This window comes from Panthera tigris, chromosome C1, assembly GCF_018350195.1.
Source record: "Panthera tigris isolate Pti1 chromosome C1, P.tigris_Pti1_mat1.1, whole genome shotgun sequence".
Classification (NCBI taxonomy): Eukaryota; Metazoa; Chordata; class Mammalia; order Carnivora; family Felidae; genus Panthera; species Panthera tigris.
Genome location: NC_056667.1, coordinates 149,812,382 through 149,828,458, shown reverse-complemented (window position 1 = coordinate 149,828,458; position 16,077 = coordinate 149,812,382). Strand labels below are relative to the sequence as shown.

General features: G+C 33.8%; 1 protein-coding gene across 2 annotated transcripts in view; it reads right to left on the bottom strand.

Annotated features, from left to right (window-relative positions):
* The window catches only part of SLC4A10 (solute carrier family 4 member 10), a 188,251-nt gene that overhangs the window by 108,015 nt on the left and 64,159 nt on the right, over positions 1–16,077 (bottom strand). For both annotated transcript variants that reach the window (XM_042997242.1, XM_042997241.1), the window contains exon 5: positions 7,065–7,253. In XM_042997242.1, coding sequence (XP_042853176.1) covers positions 7,065–7,253 — 189 coding nt within the window. The remainder of the gene's footprint in view (positions 1–7,064; positions 7,254–16,077) is intronic.

Here is a 16,077-nt window from a genome sequence, read left to right as displayed (position 1 = left end):
ATAGAAACTACTGGCCTATGATATAGAAATATAAACCATAAATTTGATATATTTTACATTTCAGAGGTAATAGTTAAATAATAGTAGTAAATATTAGTAATAAATATATTTAATCACATCATCAGTCCTGCAAAGTTTAAAGAGAACTCCAAATTTTTTTAATATGTATGTTAATTTGTTAAACTGAAACAATAGACATTAAATATGTTTATCTTCAAGGGAGCATCTGAAAACTTGGCAGGATGCAAAAAAAGTATATAGATATTATTATTTAAAAATTAAAATGACAAGTTTAGTTTGGGTTATTTTGAAAAGAGAGAAGCCTTTAAGGGGCTTAAAATATTGTTCTATATCTAGATCCATCCATATTCCCCTATATATATATATATAACAAATTATGAATCATAGTCTATTGGATGACCAAAAATTCCATAAATCAAAATAAATTCTATAACTATAGTCTTTATCTTTGTAAACAATGATCCCTTTACTTTATTCCAACAATTATTGACTTTCAGAAGAAGGGGGAGGGCTTGGATTTCAAGACAACTTTTATTAACTTAAATACTGTTATATAAGAAAAATCAGAGGTTTTGAAAGGGCATTCCTTATTTTCTCTGTGATGTTTCAAACAATAGTAATTCACAGAATGACAATTTTCAGGTAGAGGACTGTACCTTCAACCAAAAGTGAAAATGTTTTCTAAAAAAATAACAAAGAATTTGCTAGGATATTTTCACTGCCAGGAAAAAAATCGTATAAAGTTAGGATTAGCACTCACATATGTGTGTGGAAGCTTTATGAATGCTATTTTTTTATGATACTTTTTCTAATCACAATGCCATAATGCTTGCGAACATACATGTTTTTGTCTATTTCTTAATATTACCTTCATTTTGCCCATTGACCACTATCCACATTAATGTATCCTATAAATGCCATTGCCATATTTAATCACATCTGTTATTATAATTACGTCAATAGTTTTGAGGCATGAAGATGACTATCCAAAAAAAGGAGACATTTATTGACTCATAACCTAATTATATTTAGAGTAAATTATCCAAAAACTAATGAAAAGTGGACACCATTAGTATTAACTAGGAAATGGTCATGACTATTTCAGTGTAAACATTTCAGACGCCTAACTTCATCCTATATATGTTTATTTTTCTAGGCTTTTAAACTCAACTAGTTCACCACTTAAATCCAAAATTTTAATATTTGTCATACATCTTATTAATTAAAGTGCATAGTATGTAGTACTCATTTTAGCAACTGCTTGAATTAATCTTCCTTTGAGTCATGAATTCATTTTTTCCTCTGGACTTCCATGAGGGAGCATATATCAGCCAGATAACAAGTGGTTATAGACCATGAATTTTTCCAAGGTAAAGTGTAAAAGATGTGGGACAAGCTTAGGAGAAAACTGAGAGTAATTCAAGTAACTACTCATTAGAAAATGAAAGCTCTGCCTTTCTACTTGTTACTTCATAAATTTTTCATTAAGTCCATTGTGAGACTGGCATAGTCATTTCCCTCTTCATAAAGTTGTGAGGAAGGAACATGAGATTATATCAAAAGCACCATTTTTTTTAAACTTCAAGTGATGTCACTGTCATTAAACTATCTCATTATGGAAACACAACTGTAAAATACATTCTCAAAATATCTGTTAAGCATTATATTAACTCAGTTAATCCCTTACCTATAGTTTTCTTCTTTAAATAAATTATGTATGTAAGTATTGTCAAACAGCAACTTTTACATTTCTATGTGGCCAAATTCAAATCAAGAGGAGAATAATACATTGCTCAAGTATCCCATTATCTGCTACTGCTTAATCCACTGAAACTCATGTGTATTGAAGGAAACTGGGATGAAGACATAAAGGTACGTTACTATTAACCTAGAGACCAAGCTGATTTACACTACCTCAGAAACCTTCAACGCATTTAGAGTACCCAAGGGGTAGGAGATGAGGGAGGTACAGAGATGAGATGAGCCTGTTAGAGACAGACACAAGACAGAGCAAAATAAAGAAATATAAAGATGAATGACAAAGTTACATACATGTGTAACAATACATTTATTCATGGGAATAGAAAACATGAAGAAAGAAAGGCTAAATATTTAGAAAATGTTGATTAGGTGAGCTACATTTCAAAAACATAAAAAGTATGCACATAATTAAACTTCGAGAAAAATTAGTATGCCTGAAAATAATTAACATAAGAAAGAACAAATTTAAACACATCATATTAGATATATTTTTGCTGTTAATATCAACTCTCGATATTTCAAAACTCAGTAGAAATATAGCCTCTTAACAGAACCATCACTGTGTCCAGTCACCTTGATTTTTTTTTTTGGAACAATGGAAAATATCTTTATTATACAATGTTTACTTCTGTCACCTACATAAATCTTCAACATGTTTTCTCTCAAGTAATTCTAAGAATTATAAGTCTATCGCTTCTTGGTCTTTTGGCTAAGATCAAGTGTAAGAATTATAGGTCTAGTTTTTTTTTCTTCAAAGATAGAACATTATGAGATATAATTTTAAAATTTTTGGTATTTTACTTATGAGACCACAGTATTTAAAAAACATGAAAGCATATAAATATCTAAACACATAATAGCATTATATGTATGAAAATAAAAAGTACAGCATTTGGAAAAAGAAGAGATTATAAGGCAATAAAACTGGTTTCCAAAAGCCATAAATAAAAATCATTCACAATACACATGTGTACATTATTTTAAGAGCTGGAATCTATGCAGGCCTAAAGAATCAACTCATATCCCATCCTTCCAAATCTAAATGTTCTCTAGTCATTTATGGTTTTGAAAGTAAGTCAGAGACCCTCTGCTCTGTAACTCCTTTTGAGATCCTAAATAAAAGATACAACTGGAAAGTATTTATAATGGGGGGGGGGGAGAAAAGATATATTAAGGAAAAGAAATAGAGTTAGATTATTAGTAGAACACAGTGGAATGAGAAAAGACTACACCTGAGCAAACTAAGAGTCTCAAATTATTTTTAAAAATGTAAATGTTATCAGTAGGGTAATAATACTTGATATTAAATTTGTAATCCAAATGTCTCAAAATGTAACCAAATGCATGACCTAAATGATAAATATATATCCTGATATTTTTACTTTGCAGATCATTTAATACAAAAGTCTTATTTTTATTTTTAGAAAGTCCTTCTGGTTTCAAGGAATTCTTTGAGTATTCTTGATATATTTACTCTGAGTACTTTCTACCCATATCTTTTTCAGGGTTTTAATGTTAAAGAAGATATTATTTTTCTATTATTTTTTGCTGTTGTTTTGCCAAATGTAACTGTCACTTTTTATTGAAACATCAGAATCAGACATTTAATTCTCACAGTTTTGATGCTTAATGAAAAGTGAAAGTTAAACACAGCATGGTGGCATTAAAATGCATGGTGGATCCATAGCATCCTGTATCTTGGCCCTTAAGAGAATGTGCAAAACACCAAGAAAAAAATTACACAAAAAGTAAAGCTAACATATTTAGAGGTGAGACTGACAAATTATCACAAATCACTAAAAAAAAGTTATGAACAAAATAGTGCAGACTTGGGGAAGAGAGGAGCTGGGAAATCACTATCTTGCAAATTAAATCTATGACATGGGGAAGATCCACACATGAAACTCAGACTGAAATACTGAATTTAATTAACCCTTGGGATTACTACCAAGGTAATATGCTCAAGGAAAAGTCAATTAAGGCAGCAGAAACCTTATCTAATATGGCTCGTTTAGACTTCTTTACATAAATATCAGCTCATTTTTGAGGGAATTTCAACTGTTTTGCCTCAAAAGTGAAAGTATATTAAAAAGAGGGGGCTTATTTCTATCCCTATGATGGTGAAGGAAAACGTTTGTTTTCAAGTTTCTATAAAACCCGCTTTCCATTTACTTCCTATTCTATAATCTTAAAAAGAAAAAAGTCAATCTTTTTACAAGCAATTCCCTGCTGAAGAGATTTTTTTCTTAATAATAAGAATATTATTTTCACCCTTTTGGATTTCTTGAAATCGTTTTGCATCTCTCTGTACTACTGCACAAAAAAATAAATCCCTTTTGCATATGTTGAAATAATGTCAAATCTATATTTATGGCTATGAATTTCGATTTGTTTATCTAGAATTTGTCAGTTTTTAGAGTTCCTAAGTAGATTGAGAACCTTAGTAATAAAGGTCTTTCACACTTTTTTTCACTTCTGGATAGGAGATTTATTTCTAAATTGGTGAAGTCTATACATATTTTCAGAATTCTCAACACACATAATTATGCAAAGTGTATGAAGAAGCAAAACAGAGTCACAAGGAGGTGTTATAAGCCCAGGCTTAGAAAACCATTTCTGACAGCATACTTTACAACAATACTTAATTGGGTATATGAATCTTATTAGAAATGTTTCAAAAAAAAAAAAAAAGAAATGTTTCTAAGTTTTTATTACCTTAATGTGTGCCTCAGAGAGATCTCTATGTGTTTTAGATACAGGCTGATTATACAGACAGTGACAGAATCATTTCAGAACTACTCATATTTTAGTTTTCAGAAAAACTAAGCATTTGCCTCAGTAAGGCAAAAAGTAGGCTTTCAGAAAACTTTGTATTCCTTTGTGTCTATACGTGGACTTGTGATTCAAGGCTATAATTCTATCATTATAGAACTATTACAGAATTCTATATATCTATATATATATCTATAGATCTATCTATCTATATCATATCCCATCCTTCCAAATCTATCTATCTAGGTAGATAGATCTATAGATATATATAGATATGTCTATAGATAGATAGATTATAGAATTATAGAGAATTATAGTTTAAAGCAGTAACAAGTAGTGTGTCTAGTCTACATGATATTACAATAAATTAATCATCCAGTAAATTCATTACCTTCTTCCCTCCAAGAACAAATGCAATAAAATTATTTTATAGTAAACATTATCCCCAGGAAAATTTCAAATATAAATTATGGCTAGTTCACAGCCCACAAGCCTTGAATTTTTAAATAAACACATGTCCTTCTTATAGACATATGTTTTATGGTATGATTTCTATTAAAAGTAATGAAATGAAGGCAGAATTTTTAAAATGTGCTTATATTGGTAGAGAATTAGTTCACAGAAATATTTTAATAAGATCTTTAGAATCATGTAGATATAAGCCCAATGTGAAAATTAGTAAATATCTGAATCTCTTTTTTTTATATCATCACACCGAAATAAGTACTAGTATTATAAGCATAATAAAAGTACTACATTTAGATTGCCTCAGAATATAAAAGCTTCATTTCATCATTTTTATGTATAACATATTTTAAAGCAAATTATGACTTAGAATATGAATATATTTTAAATGTGTGCTATGATTCAAAGTAAGTTATAAATTCTCAAAATGCCCAGTGAAATCTACAAATACAAGCTGGTATATGTCATAAAGAGCTTTACTGAACTTTTTACAGGTTTCCATCGCTATGCAAAAGTAAAGTGTTCCTATGAAACCTTTTATAAGCTAAAATGCATGAAGAGCGTCCCCCACTTTGTGAAAGTTTGCCTTATGCCACTTCACTTTTAAGACCTACATTAGTACAGTAATAGCTTTTTTCGTAAAAACAAAATCCTCTTCGGATTTCTTTTGGTTAGTGAAAACAGGCACTAATGTAAGTCTTTCATAAAAGTCAAGTGGCATAATGGGAACTTTTAGAAAGCAGGGGATACCTGTATATGCACAACTACAGACTGCTCTATAATGACAATGACCTACATTGTTATTGAAGCGTCTTTTAAAAATCAAATAAGTATTTCAAAAATCATTTTGCCATTAAGAACTGGTTCTATGCTCTGAAACAACAGTACATCTAACCATCTTCAGTGATTTATTACAGCATTTTTTATAAGTATATGTTTGATTCAGTAGTAGGAAAATCGGTTTAAAAATCCTATTTAAAGCAAAATGTGGAGAGAACTCATTCTCATGCATTTGTATTTAAGGCATCACTAACGCTTTTGAAAGTAGAAGTGAAATGACATAAAATAGTCCATGCAGTAATATACGTGCTTTAGTGCATTTGTCGCAACCAGTCTGTCTAGTAAAGCATTTGAAATTACTTTTCATTAATTTTTTATCTTTTAAAGCTGGAAACTTTTATAGGTGATGAAAATTTAACAAATTCGTATCATCCTCATGATAACTTTATTTTCCTTCACAAGACTAATGTCCAGGATGGATGCAACAAGAGATTCCTAAGCAACTTCCTTAGTGCAAATGATGAAGGTTTCAAATAGATGCAAGAAGAGAACAAACCACACAAGGAGAAAACAGTTTCAAGCATAAACTACTAGGAGTAAGGCATGATTGCTAAAAAAAAACAGTGGTTGGTGTCATCTCTGTGGTGTGAGTGGATAGTAAGTACATGTGGCTCCATGGACAGTGTGGACATAGCACAGCAAACAGCAATGAGCCTACGAGCTGGAAATCAGGCTTCATATATGCAGAGCCACCAGCTGGTCTTTTCAATCATAATCTCTCATGGAATTTGCCGACTATGAACAACATGAAATCAATATCTTTTTTCCACAAACAATAACTGGTGATAATTATTCATTTTAACCAAAACAACCATAACTTAAAGCATTACATTATGTTCTCAAGTTGTGGAACAAGGACTAAGACTTTGATTGGGATACAACTGATGCTTGTTTTAACGTTCACTGCATTTGAGTACGTAACTTCTCATTAGACAAAAGTTCTTTTGCGTTCTTTCATGAGCATTTCAGGAAACTTAAATTCTTTGTTAAAATTTCTATAGTTTGATGCTTGATAATCAGACTATATATATGTGTGTGTGTATAGAGATATATGTATATATATCTCTATACATATATAAAAGAAATAATTCTACAATAATTGAAAACTATGTTTTCAAATAAAATACGTTTTAAAGAATTTAGAGACACTTTGAAATTTCAGATACCTATAATAAACATAAAGAGTACAATAAAGAAACATTTACCATTTTTATCCATGGAATTGGGTTCTGATTGTTTCTTGCCAATATCAGCAAAGGAACGAACAATGGGAATTCTGTTGGTGAGTTTTTTCTGATTCTGGTGGTGATGCTGTTTCATCAGTGCCTCATGGACCCTGTGACGTATGTCTTCATTGAGCTGACCTGAGCTTACTTGTTGGTCAAGGACCATGTCTGAAGAGGAAAGGCAAGAAAAGATTAGCACTGCATAGTATGCAAGCAGCAAATCACTGAGTCCAAATATGCACACCCTAGATAATATTATTCATCTTAAAATAGAATGAACTCCTTTAAGAATCTCTAGATACGGTTTTACAAACAGAAACTTGCCTCTTTTTGTTGAAATGTTGCACAAAAAGACTTGGGAAAAAATGTTAATATAAACCATTCAATTTAAATATGTAACAATTTAATGGAGTGTTATTTTTTAAATGGACATAGTTGTATTGAGAACAAAGCGCTTTATATTCTCCATTATTCACACTGATGGGAGGAAACAGTAGCAGTGGTAGTGTCAATATAATTACTATGTTTAAAATTGTAGGGGCACCTGGGTGGCTCAGTGGGTTAAGCATCCGATCTCGGCTCATGTCATGATCTCATGGCTCGTGAGTTCAAGCCCCACGCCGGGCTCTGTGCTGACAGCTCAGAGCCTGGAGCCTGCTTCGGATTCTGTGTCTCCCTCTCTGTCCCTCCCCTGTTCATGCTCTGTCTCTGTCTCAAAAATAAATAAACATAAAAAAATTATAAAATTGTAAGGTGGCTTTATACTTATATTTTAATATGGTTTTTTCTCCCTTTTTCTAGCAGAAAATGACTTCCATATTTCCTCTTCAGGTAAACAAAAGTCCATCTGTAAAAATCTGAGGCAGGGAGGCTTAGGCAGCTATCTAGTCATTGCATTTGGAGAGTAAACAACTCTTTCACATGGATATTAAGTCAACCCTGGCACACCTTCCTTGAAAATGTGGTTATGTTTAAAAGGTCTTCTATAAACATAAAACAAAGAATAAAGGTGAGATTTCAGAGGCTATAATTAAGCAGACTGATATTTATCATAGTAGCGTCAGAAACACCTATAAAATAAGTAGATGAGTAACAGAATTTTAAGTTTTTTGGTCATATACCAAGATCACTTCAGTGAACCTCATTGTAGGAAGGAGAGTAGATGGTGGAGTAGGAGGATCAGAGCTACATTTACAGAACTGAAAATGGCCTGAAGGCAGGCAGAACAGGCCTTCCACAGCTAGTCATAGAGAGAAGGCCATATACAAAAGGGTAAGAAAGGCAGAGATGTGATTGGAAACCAAACCCCTAGCAGTACTAATCACAGATAGGACTGGACATCACAAACATGGAAATGCAAGGGGATCAGACCCCCCCACCCCCCAGGCAGTCCTGGCAATGAGGACCCACACTGGTAAGAAAAGTTCCCTTAAAATCTCTGCCTCTGAAAACCAGCAGGGCTTAATTCCAGGAGCTTCATAATTAACAGGCTTAACTCCAGGGGAGCCTTAAGGCAATAGGAAACTGTAGTCCCTACTCTTAAAGGGCCAGCTTACTAAATAATTCCGCTGAAAACACAGCACAGAAGCAGCAGTTTGAAAACTGTCTGGTGTGTACGTGAAGGAGATTTATCGACATACCGGAGGCGCAGGGATCTACAGGAGATTTCACTGGGAGCGGAAGTTCTGGCAGGTGCCATTTCTCTTTCACTCCCCCCACCCCCCATCTAGACAGCAGGACATTTGTGGGAGCCAGCTCTACACTCTCCATCTACCTTATTAGCACTGTGTGCCCCACCTGAGCATTCTCCTGCACACCCACCCCCACTCAACACACCCGCCTCTGCAAGCACCCCTCCAAAGCAGCTCCTGACTGGATCTGACTCCAGAAGCAATGGCAACAAATGCAAAAATAAACAAATGGGACTATATCAAATGAAAAAGCTTCTGCGCAGCAAAGGAAATCAACAAAATAAAAAGAGACGCTCCTGAATGGTAGAAAATATATGCAAATCATATATCTGAGAAGGCGCTAATATCCAAAATATGTTACAATCTCACACAACTCAACACCAAAAAAATAAACAACCTGATTAAAAAATGGGCAGAGCACCTGAATAGACATTTTTTTAAAAGAAGACTAAAGGTAGCCAACGGGCACGTGAAAAGATGCTCAACATCACTAATCATCGGGAGATGTAACTCAAAACCAAAAAAAAATTATCACCTTACACCAGTAAGAATTGCTAGTATCAAAAATGACAGGAAGTTACAAGTGTTGGAGAGAAGGTGGAGAAAAGGGAACCCTCGTGCACCGCTGGAGGGAATGGAAGTTGGTGCAGCCACTGTGGAAAACTATATGGAGTTCCTCAAAAAATTAAAAATGCAATTACCATATGATCCAGTAAGTCCACTACTGGGTATTCACCCAAAGAAAATGTACACATTAATTTAAGAAGATAAATGCCCCCGGGGTCACCTGGGTGGCCCAGTCAGTTAAGCAACAGACTTTGGCTCAGGTCATGATCCTGTGGTTTGTGAGTTGAAGCCCTGCCTCAGGCTCTGTGCTGACAGCTCAGAGCCTGGAGTCTGCTTTGGATTCCCTCTCTGCCCCTCACCTGCTCACACTCTGTCTTTCTCTCTCTCTCAAAAAGTAAATAAACATTAAAAAAAAAAAGATAAATGCTCCCCCATGTCTATTGCAGCACTAGTGTCCATTAACAGATGAGTGGATAAAGATGTGGCATATACATACATATATACAACGGAATGTTAGCAATAAAAAAGAATGGGATCTTAACATTTGTGATAACATGGATGGACCTAGAGGATACTATGCTAAGTGAGATAAGTCAGACAAAGACAAATACCATATGATTTCACTTACACGTGAAATCTAAAAAACAAAAGAAATGAACAAACAAACAGAAAAACAGACCCTTAAATATAGAGAACAAACTGGTGGTTGCCAGAAGGGAGGGAGGTAGGAGGAGGAATGAAATAGATAAAGGAAATTAAGAGGTACAAAATTCCACTTATAAAATAAATAACTCATGGAGGAGGTCCCTGTGTGGCTCAGCTGGTTAAACATCTGACTTCAGCTCAGGTTATGATTTCATGGTTTGTGAGTTTGAGCCTCACATCAGGCTCTGTGCTGACAGCTCAGAGCCTGGAGCCTGTTTTGGATTCTGTATCTCCCTCTCTCTCTGCCCCTCCCCTGCTCATGCTCTCTCTATCTCTCTGTCTGTCTCTCTCTCTCAAAAATAAACATTAAAAAAATTAAAACAAAAAATAAGTCATGGAGATGAAAAGTACAGCATAGGGAATATAGTCAGTACTAGTGTAATATTGTATAGGCACAGACGGTGAGCCATTTATTGGGGTGAGCATTGAGTAATGTATAGAACTGCAGAATCAAGTTGTATACCTGAAGCTAATATAACATTATATGCCAATTATACTTCAATAATAATTTTTTACACTTCAATAATAATTTTTAAATGTTTTAATTAAAAAAAAACATAGTCAATTCTGTTTTTAAAGAAACAACCAAAGTCGCAAACGAACTGATATTGTATGATTCTATTTATGGTACATACACACATACAGAGAAAGGATACCGTAATGATACACACCAAATTGTGTGAGAGTGGGTAGGAGTAGGAATAAATAGAAACTTCAAGGTTTTACCTTAGCATCAGAGTGACTCATATAAAACCGCCATTTTGTAAGTCAAAAACAGATATCAGCAATTTCATAACTTTTTCATTTTTTGCAGGAGGAGTTTTAGGTAATAAAAAATACTAAAGAACACTAATTAATCACATAATAACAACAAAAGAACAAGTATCTCCTTTTTCAAAACTAGGGGATTTGGAAGGGATAAATACATGAAACAGGAGGATTTTTAGGGCAGTGAAAATATTCTGTATGATATCATAATACTGGATACATGTCATTATACTTTTGTCCAAATCCATTCAGAATGTATAACATTCAGAGTGAATTCCAGTGTTAAGCATGGACTTTATGTGATAATGACATGTCCATGTAGGTTGATCAGTTGTAACAAACGTAACATTCTAGTGAGGGATATTGATAGTGAGGGAGGCTATGCATGTGTGAGTTCAGGGGTTTATGGGAAATCTCTGTATCTTCCCCTCAATTTTTCTGTGAACCTAAAACTGCTCTAAAAACTAAATTCATAATTTAACAACAACTTCGGTATAATTAATCTGCTCCCAGATTATCAAATATTAACTATTTAATTTTTTGAGGCACTAACTCCTTATACAAGGAGTAAAGCAAGCATATCACAATGAATTGCCTTCCACAATCCTACTGAGTACAACAAAAAATTCAATATTAGCATAATTCTCCCCTACAAACAATGTTTACTTCAGTGTAAAAGGGAAATGGACTAAGGAAACAGATTTGGGTCACTGTAGCACATTCTAGCTATGTGATCTTATAAAGTTGGATAACCTCAGCGTTCTTATTTGTAACATGGAGATAATATCTATCTCATATGCTGTAGGCCCAAATATATAAGGCACCTAATGGACTGATTAGAATATTGAAACCCTCAGTAAATATTTTCCAGTGTAAGATTTCCTTTAAGTAGGTTATGGGTCCCAGGTTTGGATTTTGGGTAGTTTTAATACATTCATAATTATTTTATAATGGTATATCAAGTGAAGGCAGAGTTGGGTTTATCAATAACAGAAAACTCAAAGGAAGAGATTCAAGATGATGGTATAGGAAGACCCGAACTCACCTCTTCCCATGGACAAAACAAATATACAGCTACATGTGGAAAAATAGTCTGTGAAAAAACCTGAGAACTAGCCGAACACCTGTTCCACAACAAAGGATAAAAGCACCACATCAAGACTGGTAGGAGATGCAGAGACATGCTCTCACCAAACACCCCACCCCCAGAGGGGCAACCCACAATCAGGAGTGATCTAAATACACACACACACATGCACACACACACGCGCACACATGCACACACACCAAATAAGCTAATGTTACCATATATGTTAACTAACTAGAATTTAAATAAAAACTTGAAATAAAAGAAAACATCTAAAAGATCTATGGAATGCAACAAAGGCAGTTATGAGACAAGTTCACAGGGATACAAGTCTACTTCAAGACACAAGAAAAATCTCGAATAAGTAACTTTACATCTAAAGGCACTAGAAAAGAAGACCAAATGAAGCCCAAGTTAGTAGAAGGAAGGAAATAATAAAAATCAGAGCAAAGATAAATGAAATAGAGACTAAAAAGACAATAGAAAAGATAAATTAAATTAAAAGCTGGTTCTTTGAAAAGATAAACAAAAATGACAAATCCTTAACCAAACACATCAAATTTTTTTAAAAAAAGGAAAATGCAAATAAAATCAGAAATAAAAGAGAAGTTACAACTGATCCCACAGAAATACAAAGATCATAAGCAACTACTATGAATCTACACCAACAAATTCAACAATCTAGAAGAATTGGATAAATTCCTAGAAACCCACAACCTTTCAAGACTGAATCATGAGGAAATAGATAATCTAAATATACTGATTACTAGTAAGGACAGTGAATCAGTATTAAAAAGAAAACTTCTAGTGAACAAAAGTTCAGGATCAAGTGACTTCACTGATGAATCCTACTAAACACTCAAAGAATATTTAATACCTATACTTCCCAAACTATTCCAAAAAATTGAAAGAAGGGAACACTTCCAAACTCATTTTATGATGCCATCATTATGCTTATACCAACCAGACAAAAACACCACAAAAAAAAAAAAAAAAAAGAGAAAGCAAGAAAGAAAAAGAAAATTACAAGCTGGTATCCCTGATGAACATAGATGCAAAAATCCTCCACAAGATATTAGCAAACCAATTTCAAAAATATGTTAAAAGAATCATACACCAAGATCAACTGGAATTTATTCCAGGAATGCAAGAATTGTTGAAATCAATCAAGGTGATATACATTAACAAAATGAAAGATAAAAATCATATGATCATCTCAATAGATGCAGAAAAAGTATTTGACAAAATACAACACCCATTTGTGATAAAAACTCTCAACAAAGTAGGTGTAAAGGATATGTACCTCAACATAATAGAGACCATATATGACAAACTCAGCAAACATCATACTCAATGGCGAAAAGCTGAAAGCTTTTCCTCAAAGATCAGGAACAGGACAAGGAGGCTCATTCTCACCACTCTTTGTCAACATAGTATTGGAAGTTCCAGCCATAGCAATTAGGCAATAAAATGAAATAAAAGACATTTTCCAATTAGTAAGGAAAAAGTAAAACTGTCACTACTTGCTGAAAACCCTGAAGATGCCACCAAAAAACTATTATAACAAATGAATTCAATAATGTTCTAGCATACAAAATTAATATATAGAAATCTGTTGCATTTCTATAAATTAATAATGTACTATCAGAAAGAGAAATTAAGTGAAAAAATCCCATTCACAATTGCATTCAAAAGAATAAAATACCTAGGAATAAATTTAACCAAGAAAGTAAAAGACCTATACTCTGAAAACTATACAACATTGATGAAAAAAATTGAAGAAGACACAGATAAATGGGAGGATATACCACACTCATGGATTGAAGGAATTAATATTGTTAAAATGTCTATTCTATCCAAAACAATCTATACATTCAATGTAATAATCCCTATCAAAATAAAATGGCATTTTTCACAGACAAGTAGCTTAAAATTTGTTTGGACCCACAAAAGACCCCAAATAGCCAACACAATCTTGAGAATGAAGAATAAAGCTGAAGGTATCATCATCCCTGACTTCAAACAGCACTTCAAAACTATAGTAGTCAAAACAGTATGGTACTGGCACAAAAACAGACACATAGATCAATGAAACCGAATAGAGCCCGGAAATAAACCCATGCATATATGGTCAATTAATCTACAACAAATGAGGCAAGAACATACAATGGGGAAAAACAATCTCCTCAAATAAATGGTGTTGGGAAAACTACATACAGAATGAAACTAGACTATCTTACAGCATACACAAAAATTCACTTACAATAAAGACTTGATGGCAAGATCAGAAACCTTAAAACTTCTAGAAGAAAACTTAGACAGTAATTTCTTTGACATCATACATAGTAGCATTTTCCTGATATGTCTCCTCAGATAAGGGCAACAAAAGCAAAAATTAACAAATGGGACCACATCAAAGAAAAAGTTTTTGCACAGCAAAGGAAACTCAACAAAACAAAAAGGCAATCTACTGAGTGAGAGAAAATATTTGCAAACCAAATATCTGATAAGGGGCTAATATCCAAAATATATAAAGAACTCCTACAACTGAATAGCCAAAAGCAAAAACCGGACAAAAGATCTGAATCTAAAGACATACAAATGGCCAACAGGCACACGGAAAGATGCTCATCACTAATCATCAGGAAATGCAAAACAGAACCACACTGAGACCTCACATCTGTCAGAATGACTAGTATCAAAAAGACAAGTAATAACAAGTGTTGGTGAGGATGTGGAGAAAAGGGAACCCTCATGCACTGTTGGTAGAAATGCAAATTGGTGCAGCCACTAGTAAAACAGTATGGATGCTCCTCAAAAATTTAAAAATAGAACTATTGGGGTACCTGGGTGGCTCATTCGGTTAGTGTCCAACTCCTGATTTTGGCTCAGGTCATGATCTCACAGTTGGGAGTTGGAGCCCCATGTCAGGCTCTGCACTGGCAGAGGGATTCTCTGTCTCCCTCTCTCTCTGCCCTTCCCTTGCTTCTGTATGCTCTCTCTCTCTCTCTCTCTCAAAATAAATAAAGAAACATTAAAAAAAAATACAACTACCATTTGATCCAGCAATTCCTCTTCTGGGTATTTATCTAAAGAAAATGAAAATACTGACTCAAAAATATATATGCAGCCTTATGTTTATTGCAGCATAATTTACAATAGCCAAGCTATAGAAGCAACCTAAGTATTCATTGACAGATGAATGAATAAAGAAGATATTGTATTTATACACACACACACACACACACACACACACACACACACGAATAAACTCTTGCCATTTGTGACAATACAGATGGACCTGGAGGGTATTATGTTAAGTGAAATAAGTCAGACAGAGAAAGACAAATACTGTAAGTTTTCACTTATGTGTATAATGTAAAAGATAAAATAAGTGAACACACAAAACAAAACCAGACTCACAGATACAGAGAACAGACTTATGGTTCCCTAGGAAAGGCAGGTTGAAGGAGAGCAAAAATGGTGAAGGGGATCAAGAGATATAAACTTCCAGTTATAAAATAAGTCATGGAGATGTAATATATAGGACAGGGAACATAGATAATACAGAGAGACACAGATGGTAACCAGAGTCATATGGTGAGCATTTCAAAATGCACATAAATGTCAAATTACTATGCTGTACACCTGAAAATAGTATAATATGTGTGCCAATTATACTTCAATTTAAAAAACCAAAAATTCCAATCAAACTATAAAACAATGAATTTCATTGGCTCACATAATGGAAAATCAATGTTAGGCTGGATTTAATTCTGTTTTTCTGACTCTGTCAGTTTCTCCCTCCTCTAGGTGTGAGTTTAACCTTAAGGCTGATTTTCTTTATGGTCATAAGGTAGCTGCCAACAGCAAAAAAGAAATCTATATCTTTGTTGATATCCACACATTCTTTGACTTTTGTGACTTTCTCTTAAAAGACAAATTCTCTTAAGTCCTACTGACATAGCCCTGTCCATGCTGAGACAATCCCTGGCTAAGGAAATATTGTCCCCATGACTGGCTTAGGCTGATTAAGAACTAACCTTCACTCTGGAGTCAGTTTTCTAAACTATAGGTAGACAAACTTTTTCTGTAATGGGCCAGATAAAAAATTTTAGGCTCTGTAAACCATGCAATCTCTGTAACCACTGTTCAACTCTGCCTGCCTTTAGAG